The sequence below is a fragment of the Brassica napus genome, chromosome C7, assembly GCF_020379485.1.
Source record: "Brassica napus cultivar Da-Ae chromosome C7, Da-Ae, whole genome shotgun sequence".
In the NCBI taxonomy this organism is placed as follows: Eukaryota; Viridiplantae; Streptophyta; class Magnoliopsida; order Brassicales; family Brassicaceae; genus Brassica; species Brassica napus.
Genome location: NC_063450.1, coordinates 5897715 through 5913784, shown reverse-complemented (window position 1 = coordinate 5913784; position 16070 = coordinate 5897715). Strand labels below are relative to the sequence as shown.

Genomic DNA, 16070 nt, shown 5'->3' with positions numbered 1-16070 from the left:
AACCACTCAACTAGTGATCGAACTACACCAAATGTTACAACGCGAGCCAGTGTAGAACAGCCTCTTACACTTGCTCTTTTCAATCTCCAAAAACCGTGACCTAGATCTACTATCTAGTCACAGTTATATACTCTGTTACATAATATTCTCTTCTCCTTATATTACGCTAACAACAGATCTTCTCAAGCTTATCACCACAGCAAAGATCTTCTAAGTCGATGTCTCCACGTCATCAACTCATAACCACTTTGAACCGGTATCTCACATACCGAATGAGCCATGTAGCACATGCTCCGTTTTGCATTGAACCAGCTCCTTTTCTGGAGCTAACATTCGGCACTTTTTGTCTGTTTTCTTCATTTTCTCATCTAAAAGCTATCGAGAGTAAAGAGAGATACCGACCAGATCTCATTTGCTTCGCCAGAACAGAGGTTTTGGTCTTCCCTCTTTTGTAAGTAGTTTCGTTATCCACAAGTGATGGGACTTTGAATTAGAGTTTCTTTTTTTGTTATTCTTGTTGCAAACCAAAGTAGACAAACCAAAGTAGCAGTCATGTTGACAAAATTCGATACAACAAACCAAAAAGCGTGTCTGTCTCTGCTTGAGGATATCACCAGTAACGCAAATCAGATTCAAGATTCCGTTTTGGAAGCAATACTTTCACGTAATGCTCACACCGAGTACCTTAGAGGTTTCCTCAATGGTCAAGTAGATAAGCAAAGCTTCAAGAACAACCTACCCGTTGTGACCTACGAAGATTATCACTCTTATATTGATCGTATCGCTAATGGAGAGCCCTTTGATCTCATCTGTGATCGACCCATTATTGTTCTCTTGGCCAGGTACCTTTTTGAATCATGAAATCTCTGCAGATTCAGATCAAAAGTATTCCTGCTATGTGAATCTTAATTAGAAGAGTATTTCCATATCAACTTTAATATCTAGCTGCTTGGTTTAGTGATCAGATGTTGTAATGATCTTGTTTATTTCCGGTGTTGTTTGACTGTCTTTCACTCTTTTGTTAGATTCATTACTAGTGACATTGCAACTTCTGTCAAAAAAATTTAAATGGCTCAAAATTTAACATTTTACCTAGTTTATTTTAAAATTACATAATAAAAAAGAGAGATCAGCCCACATGCAATTTTCTTGTATTGTTTCTTTAAAGTGAAAAAATTGTACGAGCCTCTTACGGAATTTCATATGGGTCGGCCAAATGCAGTTTCTTTGATACCTCTTTGTGTTTGCAAAAAAATAAATATAAACCATTTGGAGGAAATTTGGCTAAAATCTTACTGATACATGATTTTGTTATTATTCAACGATATAAAATAAATTGAAGTATATGATATGTAAAGAGTTGAAGAAGAATTGTTTTTTTTAATTTTGCAGCTCAGGAACTTCAGGAGGAGTTCCAAAGTTGATACCTTTCACAGCAGAGGAATTAGAACAAAGGATGTTGTTTATATCTCTCTATAGACCTATACTCTTCAAGTAATGTGTTTCAAACTCCAAGACGTGTCTTGTCTTGTTATTTCCATACAAAAAGGAGTAAGTTAAAAACAAAACAAAAACGTTCTTGGTCCTGTTTGCAGGCACATCGAAGGGCGTAGTGAAGGAAAATCTCTCATGTTTTATTTTGTGACTAAAGAAAGCGAAACAGCGTCTGGATTGATGGTTAGGACTATGATAACTTGTGTTTTGAAAAGCGTGACCCCAGCCAACAAATTTATCTGGTAAACCTCCCACAGGGCTGGCTGGCTCTATGGTACATTTCCCTGAAACATTAGGTTGATGTGCTAAAATTTAGATGGGCATCAATAAATTTAGTGTTAGTAGGGGCATAATTTTTTTATGCTGGCTAATTACATAAGACCAGACATGTTGGCCATATTAGGAGTGAACATGCTCTCCTTGGTGCCTCTAGTGTGTTTTTTTTTTTTTTTTTGCAAATGGTGCTTCTAGTGTTTCTTTATTGTGTTTGTTATATGATTGATTTACAGGGATCAAGGGCATATAAGCCCACATGAAATTTCGACTTGTGAAGACACTACTCAGAGCATGTACTGCCAATTGCTATGTGGGCTTGTAGAACGAGGAAATGTATCTCGCCTTGGTGCACCATTTGCTTCTACCTTCCTCAAAGTAATCAAGTTCTTGGAAAATCACTGGAGTGAGTTATGCTCAAACATAAGGACAGGCCGTGTCAGCGACTGGATCACAGATGCTAACTGTGTTTCAGGGATCGGTAAGTTCCTCGAGGCTCCAAATCCAGAACTAGCGAGCCTAATCGAGCAGGAATGCAGTAAAACATCGTGGGAGGCAATAGTGAGGAGACTATGGCCTAATGCAAAGTGCATCGAAGCCGTAGTTACCGGGTCCATGGCACAGTATATACCCATGATGGAATTCTATTGTGGCGGTCTCCTTTAATTTCAACGTTTTATGGCAGCTCTGAATGTTTCATAGGTCTCAATTTAGATCCTCTAAGCAAGCCTTGTGATGTGTCTTACTCCACCATCCCAAGTGTGGCATACTTTGATTCTTGGAAATCAAATAGACTCTCAAGAAACTGGTCATGATCCCGTGGTCGTCGATCTTGTTGATGTTAAAGTTGGACATGATTATGAACCTGTTATAACAACGTTTTCTGGTAAGTTCCTATTGAAACTAAGTCTTGTGTTTAGGCCATGATTATGATTATGAACTTGTTATAATAATACGTATATATAATTAACAGGTCTTTATAGATACCGTTTGGGGGACGTTTTACGAGTAACTGGTTTCTACAACAATGCGCCACAGTTTCGTTTCGTGGGGAGACAAAAAGTGGTTCTGAGCATCGACATGGACAAGACATACGAAGAAGATCTCCTCAAGGCAGTGGCAAATGCTAAGCTCTTACTTGAGCCACATGAACTAATGCTCATTGATTTCACTAGTCGTGTCGATTCCTCCTCGTTTCCAGGACACTACGTGCTCTATTGGGAACTCGGGTGTAAAGTCAAGGACGTGAAGGTCGAGCCCGACCCTGAGGTTATGGAGGAATGCTGTTTCGCTGTCGAGGAATGTCTTGACTCGGTGTACAGAAATGGACGAGGGAATGATAAGAACATTGGACCGCTTGAGATTAAGGTTGTTAGGAGTGGCGCCTTTGATGAACTTATGAGTTTCTTCGTGTCTCGTGGCTCTTCTGCGAGTCAGTTCAAGACTCCAAGGTCGTTGACCAATGAAGAGGCCTTGAAGATATTGGAGGCGACAGTTGTTTCCAAGTTTGTTAGCAGGAAAGTTCCATCATGGGAGCTAGATGAGTTGCATTCCAGCCGATAAAACCACCGTTGTTTCATGCTTGGGACTTGAGAGGATAGGAGTTACAAGTATGTAATCGCGTAAAATAGGTCCATCTCTATCGTCCAGTCATGTTCTATAGTCTCTTTCTTGTTGTTGTTAAGACAATTTTTTTAAATCGTTGTTTTAGAACATCTCTATTATTAAAATAGAAGTACAATGATAAAATACCCCTAAGTTTTTCCAAAGTAATTAAATGAATCTATTTTTAAGTAATCATTGTTTTTTCCTATTTATTAAGTCATTTCCTAAATCAAATTTAGCTTAATTTTCGTATTTAATATATTTCTTAAAAAAAATTAGCTAATTTTTGGGAATTTTCAAATTTAAAATCGATTTTAACAATATTAAACTTGGATAATGTTACCATTAATTATTTTTGAACAAAATTAAAGTTTAAATTCGATATTAAACAATATGATGAATATTCCTAAAATATATGTTTAACTTACCATTAATTATTTTGAACAATAAAATCTATATATGCTAAGATATATTTTTTTTTTGTCATCAACTTTACAGACTCATATTGACTCTGTAAACCACACTGTGAGATCTTGATCCATGTGAACTACAAAAGACGTTTCCTTCCTAGCACTGCGGAATAAGCTATCCGCCTTCTTGTTCTGCATTCTTGGTACATAGATAATCTCTGCTCAGAAAAAACTCTCTTTTAGGCTGTTTATATCTTCCAAATAACTTGCAAACGCTGGTCATTCTTCTGGTTCTGAAACCATCTTCACCAATTGAGAACAATCCGTTGCAAACGTAACCTGAAATTATCGTAAGTTTTTCATGCATTCCATTGCCCATAGTAACGCTTTCGTCTCTGCATGAAGAGGAGAGAGGGAAACCCAGACATTCCTTGCCCTTCATCAAGCCCTCAAATCCTTCTAAGGTACTCACTACAAGAAAACATCACCTTAACGAGGGCGGTTTTCCTCGTTATTTCGTCGTAAAAGAGGCTTTACGACGAAATAGCGAGGAAGCGCGTTTGCTCGTTACTCGTCCGTCGTAACACATATTTCCTCGCTAATTCGTCGTAACTTAGCGAGGAATATATTTCGTCGTAAAGACGAAGTAGGGCGATTCGTCGTAAAGACCACGTCAATATTCCACACAAAGACGTCGCTACAATTCCTCGTAAATGCCTCGAAATGAGTTCCTCGTAACCTACACGTAAATACCTTGAAAGAGTTTCCTCGCAAAATACACGTAACAACCACGAAACGATTTCCTCGTAAAATACTCGTAAACTTTTCTTCGTTATTTCCTCGCAAATGTTTCCTCGTAAAATAGTCGTTAATTGTTTCTCGTCATTTCCTCGTAAGGTTTCCACGTAAAGAGGTCGTACATTAGCTACGAATTTACTTCGTTTTTATTATTTTTACAGAATTTAAAAATATAATTAAAAAATAATTAAAATTATTTAATTTAATAATAAATTAAAATTTAAAATAAAAATAAATCAAAATGAAAATATTTTTTATATAAATAAGTTTTGAATTTATATAATACAACAACCAAAAAAAAACTAAGGGTCGTTCATCGCCCGGTAGAATTCATCACTCCTCCTCGTAACATCCGCCTCGTTATGTACGTCGGATGACTCGCCTTGAATGGGATGTTGTTGTCGCATGTTCCTCAACATGGACTCCCATTCCGGATTTGTGGCCGCAATAACGTCCAAGAAACCTTCGACTCCACCCATACGAGATTTTGTCGCGGTCAATTCGTTACGCAGCTGAGCGGACTCTCTACGCAGCTCAGTGACTTCATCATCCCGTCGCTGACCATAAGACGATGTCGCTCTCGGAACATCGTTGACGGAACCAATACCCAACGTCCGTCCCTTTTTTTTAGGGACAACCTTAAAAACAAAAAATAAATATTGTAAGTAAAAATTTAAAGTTAAATTAAATGAATAATAAAAAATTAATTTTTTGAAAATTTACCTCCTCGTAAATCTTATCCACGTCAAGTGTGGATAAGGTGACGGGTAATCCGTCGGTAGACTGCTGGGTCAGCTGAGTCTGGCGGTCTTCAACCCGAGCAACTACGTCGTTGTAGATTTGCTCGGACTTGCCATCTACAAATACGCCCGCCTTGTTCTTGTGGGTCCTCTCGTAAAGTTCCATAATATAAGGGAGATGTCCCGTCTCTTTGGCCTAAAAAACAGTTAAGAAAGTTAGAATAAATTAATATATATATTAAAAAAATTATTTAATAAAATATTTAATTACCATTTCCAAACGGACACCGGCGTGGGGTTTTTGGCCCGTAGTGTGAAGCATCGGCCCGTTCCCGTGCTCATCGACCGTGTTACGGGAGTTAGAGCAAGCCTGGGCGATTCTAATGGAATCAGGAAGGCGCCAATAACGGATGAGGTCATCCCACACATCCGTGGTGAGCTCAGCGGGTTTGTCAAATATTATTTTGTAAATTATTGTGATATAATACACTACGTACCTGCAAGTGCTTCATGTACGTTTGTTGGAAGTAGGTCCGCAAATGCAAAAGGCAGTAGTCGTTGCATAAATACATGACAATCATGACTCTTCATCCCGGAGAACTTTTGACCCTTTTCAACACATCTAGAGAGATTCGAAACATACCCATCGGGGAACTTCACTTCTGATGCCACCCAGTTGAACAACACCGACTTTTTTTCTGAAGATAATCTGAATATCGGAACGGGAACTTGTCCATTGCTTTTAATATGTAACTCGCTTCTTGAGCAAATATCCGGCAAGTCCAACCTCGATTTTATGTTGTCTTTTGTCTTCCCTGGGACATTCAATATTGTATTCATGATGTTCTCAAAGAAATTCTTCTCTATATGCATCACATCGAGGTTGTGGCGCAGAAGAAGATCCTTCCAATATGGCAACTCCCAAAATATACTCTTCTTGTGCCAGTTGTGATGAACACCGTAAGAATCTGGCATATTACGAGGGACATGCCAATTACCACCCCAACGAACTGTTTCGTTAGCTCCGTAGTAGTTGATTTGCGCTTCAATTTGTTCTCCAGTTAGATATGGAGGAGGAGTGTCTCTCACAACCCTTTTGTGCCTAAACAAATTCTTGTTTCTTCGGTAAGGATGGCCAATGGGAAGAAATCGACGGTGACAATCAAACCAACTTGTCTTCCTACCATTCTTCAGTTGAAACGCATCTGTCGTTCCATTACAATACGGACAAGCTAATCTCCCATGTGTAGTCCATCCAGACAACATCCCATAGGCAGGAAAATCACTTATGGTCCACAAAAGCATCGGTCGCATCGTAAAATTCGTCTTCGTTGAACAGTCATACGTCCTCACCCCTGTTGACCACAAATCCTTCAACTCTTTTATCAGTGGTTGTAGGAAAACATCCAGGGACCTTTTTGGATGGTTCGGATCAGGTATTAATATGGTCAAGAATAGTAACTCCCGTTGCATGCACATCTCCGGTGGCAGGTTGTATGGAGTAAGAAAGACTGGCTACAATGAATATTGTCTCCCTGACATTCCGAACGGACTAAATCCATCTGTGCATAATCCGAGATACACATTCCGGATATTGCTAGCGAAATCTGGATGTACTTTGTTGAAATGTTTCTAGGCTCTTGCATCTGATGGATGAGTCATCTCACCATCCTTCTGAGTATGCTCGGCATGCCATCTCATCTTTCCGGCAGTCTGCTCTGATTGATACAATCTTTTCAATCTATCTGTAATTGGTAGGTACCACATCCTTTGGTACGGTACCCTATTACGTCCCCGTCCTTGCGGCTTGAATCGTGGCTTCTTGCAGAATCGACATTCTTCTAGCTTCTCATCATCTCCCCAATAGATCATGCAGTTGTCGATGCAAACATCTATCATCTCCGAAGGCAACCCAAGACTATAAACCAGTTTCTGAATCTCATAATAAGAATCAGCAGACACATTGTCTTCCGGCAAGTACTCTTTAAACAAGTCCGCCCATTCGTTCATGCAACTTTCAGGTAGATTGTGATCAGTTTTAATATTCATCATTCTAGCAGCTAACGACAATTTAGAGAGACCTTCTCTACAACCACTGTAAAGTGGTTGATTCGCCGCGTTTAACATTTCGTAAAACTTTTTTGCATCTATATTAGGTTCTTCATCTTCATCATGAGCTACGAATGCATAAGCTACCATATCATGAACCCTATCATAATCTACCATCTCCTCCTGATGGTAACTATGTTCATTATGCAAATGATGATTAACCGGTTCTTTTTCCTGAAAATTGCTATTACTACTACTTGCTTCATTCTGATCATAATTAAAACCTTCTCCATGTTGAAACCAGATATAGTAATTTGCCGTGAAACCTCTATTTATTAAATGCTTCCAAACATTTTCACGATTTGCCAGTTTCGAATTGTTGCATTTCCGACAAGGACAGAACATCTTACCACTTTCTTGGGCGAGCGGTGTTGAATCTGCTTGATGCATAAATGTCTCCAGGTCTAAGGCGATCAGAAGTATTCTGAGAACCTCGGATCAACCATCGAGGAACATCAACCGTGTCATTTCCGGTCAACTACGATCGGGGGTGTCACAGTCAGGTACCTGGATAAATCATCGATGATGATAAAGAGATCTCGATTAACCATACAAGTACGGATAAAAAGATGGAACCAAAGAGAAAATAGATTGTCGACAATAATGAAAAAGCGCTATATAAATAAAGATTACAAATCAACCTCTATGTATGAGGATAGTGTGAATTGATTGGCCATCAATTCGATATAAAGCTCGTTAGAAAAACAAGAGATTTTTGGACCAAAAGTTCAAGGTATAGTTCTCAGAGAATGAAATGAAAGATAACCTTGAGGTATGAAAACGGCTTGTTCCAAGGTCACTGGAGAAAATTTAAAATAGATGCAATATATTGAAATGTCTGGCAGGACAAAAATAACTTGAGTTGCATCTTGATGTTTAGTAATCCCTGGAGAGTTAAAGATACTCTCGGGAATATATAAAACTCTGAAAGAGTTAGAACAAGCCGTATATAAGGTATCTTGAACCAGTAACTGGTGATATGTTTACGGCACGATTTGCCGAAGGATGAATTTCCAGCGTTAGGGGGAGGAATTTGAGAAATTCCTAAAAAGATTACATGGTGTACACAGTTGTTGTTACACTTTGGTCCCCTACGAATCAAAGAGGGCTGGAAATTCAGGAAATTATGCATTTGCATAATTTGGCAAACCAGTTACTAAGTGTGTTCACAGATACGACATGATAAACCCGCAGAAAATGTTCCATCGAGAGTTGATGTTCCTAAAGAACAAACTGATGGCAACAAAATGAATGAACCTAGGGTTAAGTAAAAGAGGGGGAGACTAGCGGGTTCTAGAGATAAAAAATCTCCGAAAGAAATTGTTTGAGAAAAGTTGCAAAGTTCTTGAAGAACTTGATAGTAAAAAATGTCTGAAAGAAGACATAAGTGGAAAGGTTCAAAGAGAATCTGATGCTAAAAAATGTCTGAAAGAAGACATAAGTGGAAAGGTTCAAAGGGAACATGATGCTAAAAAATGTCTGAAAGAAGACATAAATGGTAAGGTTCCAGAAGAACCTGATATTATAACATGTTTGAAAGAAGGCATAAGTGGAAAGGTTCCAGAAGAACATGATACTGAAAAATGTCTGAAAGAAGGCATAAATGAAAAGGTTCACGATGAACCAAATAAAGATGATCCAAATGACGAAAAGGGAACAGAAAAGTATAAGATTTCCATCAACTACATCCTTGATGAAAAGTTATAAGATAAAAGATGTTGATGGAATGTTCTCCTTTTCTGTGTCGAAAGAGATCGATCATAAAAGTGATGATCCCGATCCAAGGTCCATTTGTTAAAAAGACATGATTGGGATGAGTGGCAGAAGGCCATTCAAATTGAATTATTCTCCCTAAATAAAAGGAATGTCTTTGGACCTATAGTCATAACGCCTGAGAATATAAATCATGTTGGGTATAGGTGGGTATTCGTGAGAAAAGTAACACGATATAAAACCTGATTAGTTGCCCAAAGATTTTCTCAGAGACCGGGAATGGATTTTGAGGAAACGTATTCCCCGGTAATGGATGCAATTATGTTTAGATTTTTGATGAGCCTAACGGCGTCTAAAAATCTTGAGATGCATCTTATGGACGTTGTGACTGTATATTTGTATGGATCGTTGGATGACGATATATATATGAAACTCCCTGAAGGATTGAAAATGCGAGGGGCATTGAAAGAAAAATCCATGAGATTTGTTCGGTCAAGTTACAGCGATCACTATAAGGATTAAAGTAATCCGGACGCATGTGGTACAATCGCTTAAGTGAATATATCTTGAAAAAGGGATATGTTAATAATGTGATATGTCCATGCATTTTTATAAAGAAATCATCATCTGGCTTTGTGATCGTTGCTGTATATGTAGATGACCTGAACATAATTGGAACTTAAAAGGAGGTTGATGATGCTCGGACTCATATGAAAGAAGAGTTCGAAATAAAAAAATCTCGGCAAGACAAAGTTTTGTCTTGGGCTCCAGATAGAGTATTTCCGAGAAGGAATATTTGTGCATCAATCAAACTATACAAAAAAAAAAGATTATGGAAACGCTTTTATTTGAATAAAGCGACTCCTTTGAGTACTCCAATGGTAAATAGATCTCTCGATGTTAAAAGAGATATTTTTTAAAAGATCCAGGTAAGATCTTATATAAATAAGTACTTTGGAGATGCTAATGATAATAAAGCATTTGTGAGCTTATATATCTTGCAAGTTGTATTTGATAAAATATAGTTTTAGACACTAATGTCTTTGCAAGATACAGCTCATTTCCTATTTATGGAAATTAGAATGGCGCTGAGAATATGTCAGTTCTCTCCAAGGTACGTATTGATTCAGAATTGGTTTACTTAGAAACCCCGAGTTTGGTATGGTTTTCCAGATACATGATATTTATAAAGTCAAATGTAAACCGGATATGGTTTTACAATTGGTGGAACCGCGATCTCTTGGCGGTCCCAGAAAGAAACTATGGTTGCGACATCTTCGAATCATGCAGAGACTATTGCGCTTCACGAAGCATGTCGAGAATGTGTGTGGCTTCGGTCAATGACTCACCACATACAAGAATCAAGCAGATAGTCAACAAGAAAAAACCGACGAAAATATTTGAAGACAATTCGACTTGTGTTGCTCAAATCAAAGAAGGCTATATGAAGAACGACTGAACAAAGCACATCTCTCCAAGATTTTTCTCGTACATAAGGGAGTTCGAGAAAAATAATGAGGTGGACATCGAGTATGTACGATCATCCGGCTGACTTGTTCACAAAAGCTCTTCCGATTACAACATTCTGGAAATACGTTTATTGTATCGGAATGCAGCATTTGCGTGACCTGGGACAAGAAAGCTAAGTCCACTATTTTCAGGGGGAGATTACGGCAGTGTACTCTTTTTTCTTGTCATGGTTTTTGTCCCAATGGAGTTTTCCATAACTAGGTTTTTAACGAGGCACTACGTAATATAAAAATAGATAATCAAGAGGGAGTGTTAAAGATAATGATCCAAAAAGATAATATTGATTTTGGATTGTGATTATCCATTAGCTTACTATATAAATATTTGTTTTCTTCTTATGTCGGTGTACTTTACCGACTTACCACTCCTATAAATAGGAGGTCATTTGTTGTCGTAAGTAATCAATATATACAATACTAAAAGGAAGATATAAGCCATGGAGAGGGTGTCCATGTAGGATAGGAAAATCAACCAATCAGAGAGCTCGAAATTGCCACGTCATCTCATTTATTTTTCGTAAAAAAAAATGCGAATGAAAGGATCGAACCCGGGTTAGTATGACATAAATATATGGCAGTTACCACTAAGCCATTGAAACTTTCTTGGACAAATATACAAGAACGACTAAGTATGTAATCACAAACTCTTATGTACATTTACAATAATATGAATTCAACTTTCAAGACTCCGATACTTTGTTTTGGAAAAATAAATAAGTAAGTGACTAAGCTAATATATTTTTTGAAAGTATGAGAATGTTGACAAATATGAAAAATCATTGATTTTTGTTTTCGTGACAAAGTTAAGAATTTTTTAAAAGTAAATTTAACATATATATTTTCGTGACAAATAAGAAAAAGCATAGATTTTTGTACAATTTTGACAAAACAACTCAAAACATAGTTCTCTAATGTCTTAATAAAATATTATTTAAGGATGAAATAATTAAATATATCAATTCAATAAATTTTGTAATTTATAGACAAAACAATAACACAACAAATTTTGAAACATTTTTTAACCTATTGATTTTTTTTCATGAGAATCCAACTAAACAAGATAAAGAACAATTAGATTTACAAATATTTAATTACCATTTTATTCAATTTTGATTAATTTCAAATTGTAATAATGTATCTTTTTGAAGTTACAACAAATAATGTTATTTCTTTATTCCACTAGCATTATATATAGATCTATATACATAAATAAATATAATATAACAACATAAGCTTAATTTCCCCGATTTATATAAATTTTTTTTAAGTTATCCACCAAAGAAAATTAATTAAATCAGTCAAATTGTTAGAATACAACAAATTAATATATAATTTTATTTTAAATTAAATTATTTAAAATTGTATTTTTATTAAAAACAAAATAATAAATAAGTAAAACTGATTTGATGGTAACTTTTATGACATATATATATATATCAATTCTGTGAAAGAAATAGAAGCTTAATATGGAAAAAAAAAATCTTAAATACAAAAAACCTATAAAAAATTAACAAAAAAACTAATAAATTAAACTATGATATCACTTGAAAGCTTCTTAAACAATATTAATAAAATATATAAGCGATAATTAAACAAATTTGATTTTTTTCAGCCAAAAATTTATTATTAATTAGCATCTGTTATTTCAAGATGTTTAAGAAATGATGGACAAAAAAATAGGATAGACATAAATGATATATGAACTATGAATAGTAATTTGTAAAACTGACTTAGATAACACATATGCACGTTTATTTTCAAGTCCTTATGATGCCTAAATTCAATTTCTTCATAGGAGTTATTCCACAAAGAGATCGTATGAGATATTGTTTTGATATTCAAATTTGTTTCTTGGCTGTTAAGAAGATTGATAACTGTAAAAATGTATCCTTTGAATATGATATGTTTATAACCGAGTCCCCAACATGAGACAAGTTTTTTTTTAAAGTAAATAATTTTATTTTTCTTATATTATATAATAAATATATATTATTTAGTGATAATAAAAATATAGTTATTCATTTATCACAAATATCTATGCAAATATGTTAATCAAGTACAACAATCAAACAACATAATGATTTCCACAAAGAAAATTTAAAAAATATATTTATGTTATGTAGTCTTATTTTATCTTCTTTAAATAATGTAATACAATATTATACATTATTTTTTTAGAATTGAGAAATACATATATCAGTTAGACAAATTAAGCGATAATTAGACAAATTTGATTTTTTTTGTCAGCCAAAAGTATATTATTAATTAGTATCAGTTATTTCAAGATGTTTAAGAAAAGATGGACAAAAAAATAGGATGTATATAAATGATATATAAACTATGAATAGTACTTTGTAAAACTGACTTTGATAACACAGTGCAAATCCATTTCCAGTCATTTTTGATGTATAAATTCAATTTCTTCAGAGCAGTTTTTCCACAAAGAGATCGTATGAAATATTGTTTTGATATTCAGATTTGCTTTTGATTTTTAAGAAGATTGATAACTGTAAAAATGTCTCCTTCGAATATGATATGTCTATAACCGAGTCCCCAACATGAGACAAGTTTGTTTAAAGAGTAAATAGTTTCATTTTTCTTATATTATATAATAAATATATATTATTTATTGATAATAAAAATATAGTTATTTATCTATCACAAATATCTATGCAAATATGTGAATCAAGTACAATAATCAAACAACATAATGATTTCCACAAAGAAAATATAAATATATATATATATATATGTTATGTAGTTTTATTTTATATTCTTTAAATAATATAATATAATATAATATTATATATTATTTTTTTAGAATTGAGAAATACATATAATATCTTATCCGCGTGTAGCGCGGTTAAAAAAATCTAGTAGGAATAAGAGCAAGAGATCAAAATCATTGTGATCATTATCTCTCATTTCTTTCATTACTTTCCAAACACACAAAGAATAATATACTAATATATAAACACTTATAAAAATACACATAAATATTTCTTTATCTCGTCTAATTCACAACAATTTAATCATTTATCTTTTTCTTTTGCTAGTTTTTTTTTTCTTTGCTAATGGGCTTTTACGTATAAGTAAATTTGGAATACAGTTGTAAGTTGTTGACCCATATCTGGGCTTAATTAATTTAAGGTGCCCTATTCTCTGTCTTCTGATCCGATTTTGTTTTCTTTTCGTACTCTGCGATGGCTTTTGACAATCTTATCGACAAATCTAATATTTTCGGACATCTTACGGAAAAATCTGACAACAAGGTTCGAGATCTTCATCAATAAATTATACTATTTCTTTTTCAGTTTGTTGTCATTTGATTGTGTGACAATGGCCTAGGCGGAGGCGGAGGCGAAAATGGCGGAGGCGGAGGCGAAAATGGCGGAGGCGGAGGCGAAAATGGCGGAGGCGAAGGCGAAAATGGCGAAGTATGATCGTGACACTAGGGCAGTAGAAAGAAGGAGTCTGTTGCGAACGTTCACTCTACCTCTTAGTCCGGGGCGTCAATTGAGCCGCGATGGCCTAGGAGAGGAAAAATCTAATATTTTCGGACATCTTACGGAAAAATCTGACAACAAGGTTCGAGATCTTCATCAATAAATTATACTATTTCTTTTTCAGTTTGTTGTCATTTGATTGTGTGACAATGGCCTAGGCGGAGGCGGAAATGATACTGGCGCAGGCGGAGGGGAAAAAGGCGGAGGCGGAGGCGAAAATGGCGGAGGCGAAGGCGAAAATGGCGAAGGCGAAGGCGAAAATGGCGAAGTATGATACTACTATTTATCTTTGTTTGTTTGAATAGAAAAGTAAAATTGAGTTTAAATGTGATAAGATATTTGACTGTTCCTGCTGTTTGCAATGGACAGTTTATTTCGGCATCCTCATGATATTTCTGCCCTTCGGAAGGATGTGACAGATTTGATGCAGAAACTTCGTGGCAAAGATGCCCGAGCCATCCCTTGGGCCACCCGAAAGGAATGGGTCGACAATATCTGTGGCCGAGTAAGTTCCACCACACTCGAATGATCGAATCTCTCCCGGGTTTAGGAGCTTTCTAGTTTTTCTGATAAACATCATTTTGGTTGTTTTTTTCTAACAGGTCTTAGCAGTTAAATTTCGGGTTAATGCGCAAGGGAATCTTAAAGATCAACTTGCAAAGCTGTGGAATGATACGAGGGACTTGCGGGAAGTCTTAAAAAATGAGAAGGTTAAAACGATCAAGATTGATTAAGAACTACGAGTATACCATTGAGAATAATGTGTTATATACTATCTTAACGTATACTACAAAACTGTGTTCATCTTCTCTTGAAAACAATGCTTTACAAACTCTGAATGAATATTACGAGTAACTTCAAACTAATTAAAACTTCTCCAATAATTAGCTAACCGATATTAATATATGAATCCTGGGAAAGATGTTGTGTTATGGAAACACAATCTGAACACTTTCAAACCAAAGTTTGACACAAAGAGCACTTGGCTGTTGATTCTTGACTCAAAACCGGAAGTTAGCTGGTACTCTACTGTCTTGTTCCCTTCCTCCACTCCGAAATACAGTTTCATGGTCTGGATTGCGATGCATAATCGGTTATCCACTGGAGACAAAATGCTCCTCTGGAACTCTGGAATAAACCCTGGCTGTGTTTTATGTCAACATCAATTGGAAACCAGGGAACACTTGTTCTTTGAATGTAGCTACTCTCTAGAGATATGGCAGAACCTGACTCGCAACATCCTGCCTTCCAGATTTTCTTCTCGGTGGCAAGATATCAGTGAGTTACTGTCAGATAATACCCAGCCGATGCTACAGATCTATCTCCTGAGATATAGCTTTCAAGTGATCCTCTACACAGTTTGGAGAGAACGGAACAATCGTAGGCATGGAGATTCCCCAACACCGGCCTCCGTAATGATCAAAACTATTGATAGACAGATTCAAAACCAGTGTCTCTTGTTGGGTTCAAGGAGGGCTCGACGTTACGGAACTATTCTTCAGGCTTGGTTTGCCACACGATAGAAGATTTGGAAAACACTATGCTCTGTTTCTTTTCAAAAACCTCAAAATCTCAAATTTCAAGTAGCTTAGTCTGTAAAACATAATTTTTTCTGAATAAATTTTACATATTATTCAAAAAAAAAAAATTGACAATTGGGAAATAAAAAGAAACAAAGAAATCTATATGTAGTAGTTTCAGTGGACATTATGCATAATTTGAGAATCGATTTTTGCTTAGTTGTCATCTTTTCCATGATTTTAGGGAACTTTGCTTATTTATTATGTTTTAGTATTTTTTAATTGAATCATTAATTTATATAATATTATTATTTTAAATTAAGTATTAGTAAGTGTTACAATATTTACAATAAAAATCAAAGTTGACCAAAAA

General features: G+C 35.6%; 1 protein-coding gene and 1 pseudogene across 2 annotated transcripts; both read left to right on the top strand.

The window, feature by feature from the left end:
- Positions 1 to 496: 496 nt before the first annotated feature.
- On the top strand, positions 497 to 4377 carry LOC111202726 (annotated as a pseudogene).
- Positions 4378 to 13706: 9329 nt separating this feature from the next.
- LOC111202727 lies at positions 13707 to 15043 on the top strand. 2 transcript variants are annotated; one of them, XM_022695589.2, is made up of 5 exons: positions 13707 to 13943; positions 14020 to 14259; positions 14336 to 14445; positions 14547 to 14682; positions 14780 to 15043. In XM_022695589.2, exons 1-5 carry the CDS (start codon positions 13875 to 13877, stop codon positions 14909 to 14911), a joined length of 687 nt encoding a protein of 228 aa, XP_022551310.2. In that variant the 5' UTR covers positions 13707 to 13874; the 3' UTR covers positions 14912 to 15043. The 2 variants fall into 2 exon arrangements, with proteins under 2 accessions (XP_022551310.2, XP_048618535.1); XM_048762578.1 differs by having other exon boundaries at positions 13770 to 13943; positions 14041 to 14259.
- Positions 15044 to 16070: the final 1027 nt, after the last annotated feature.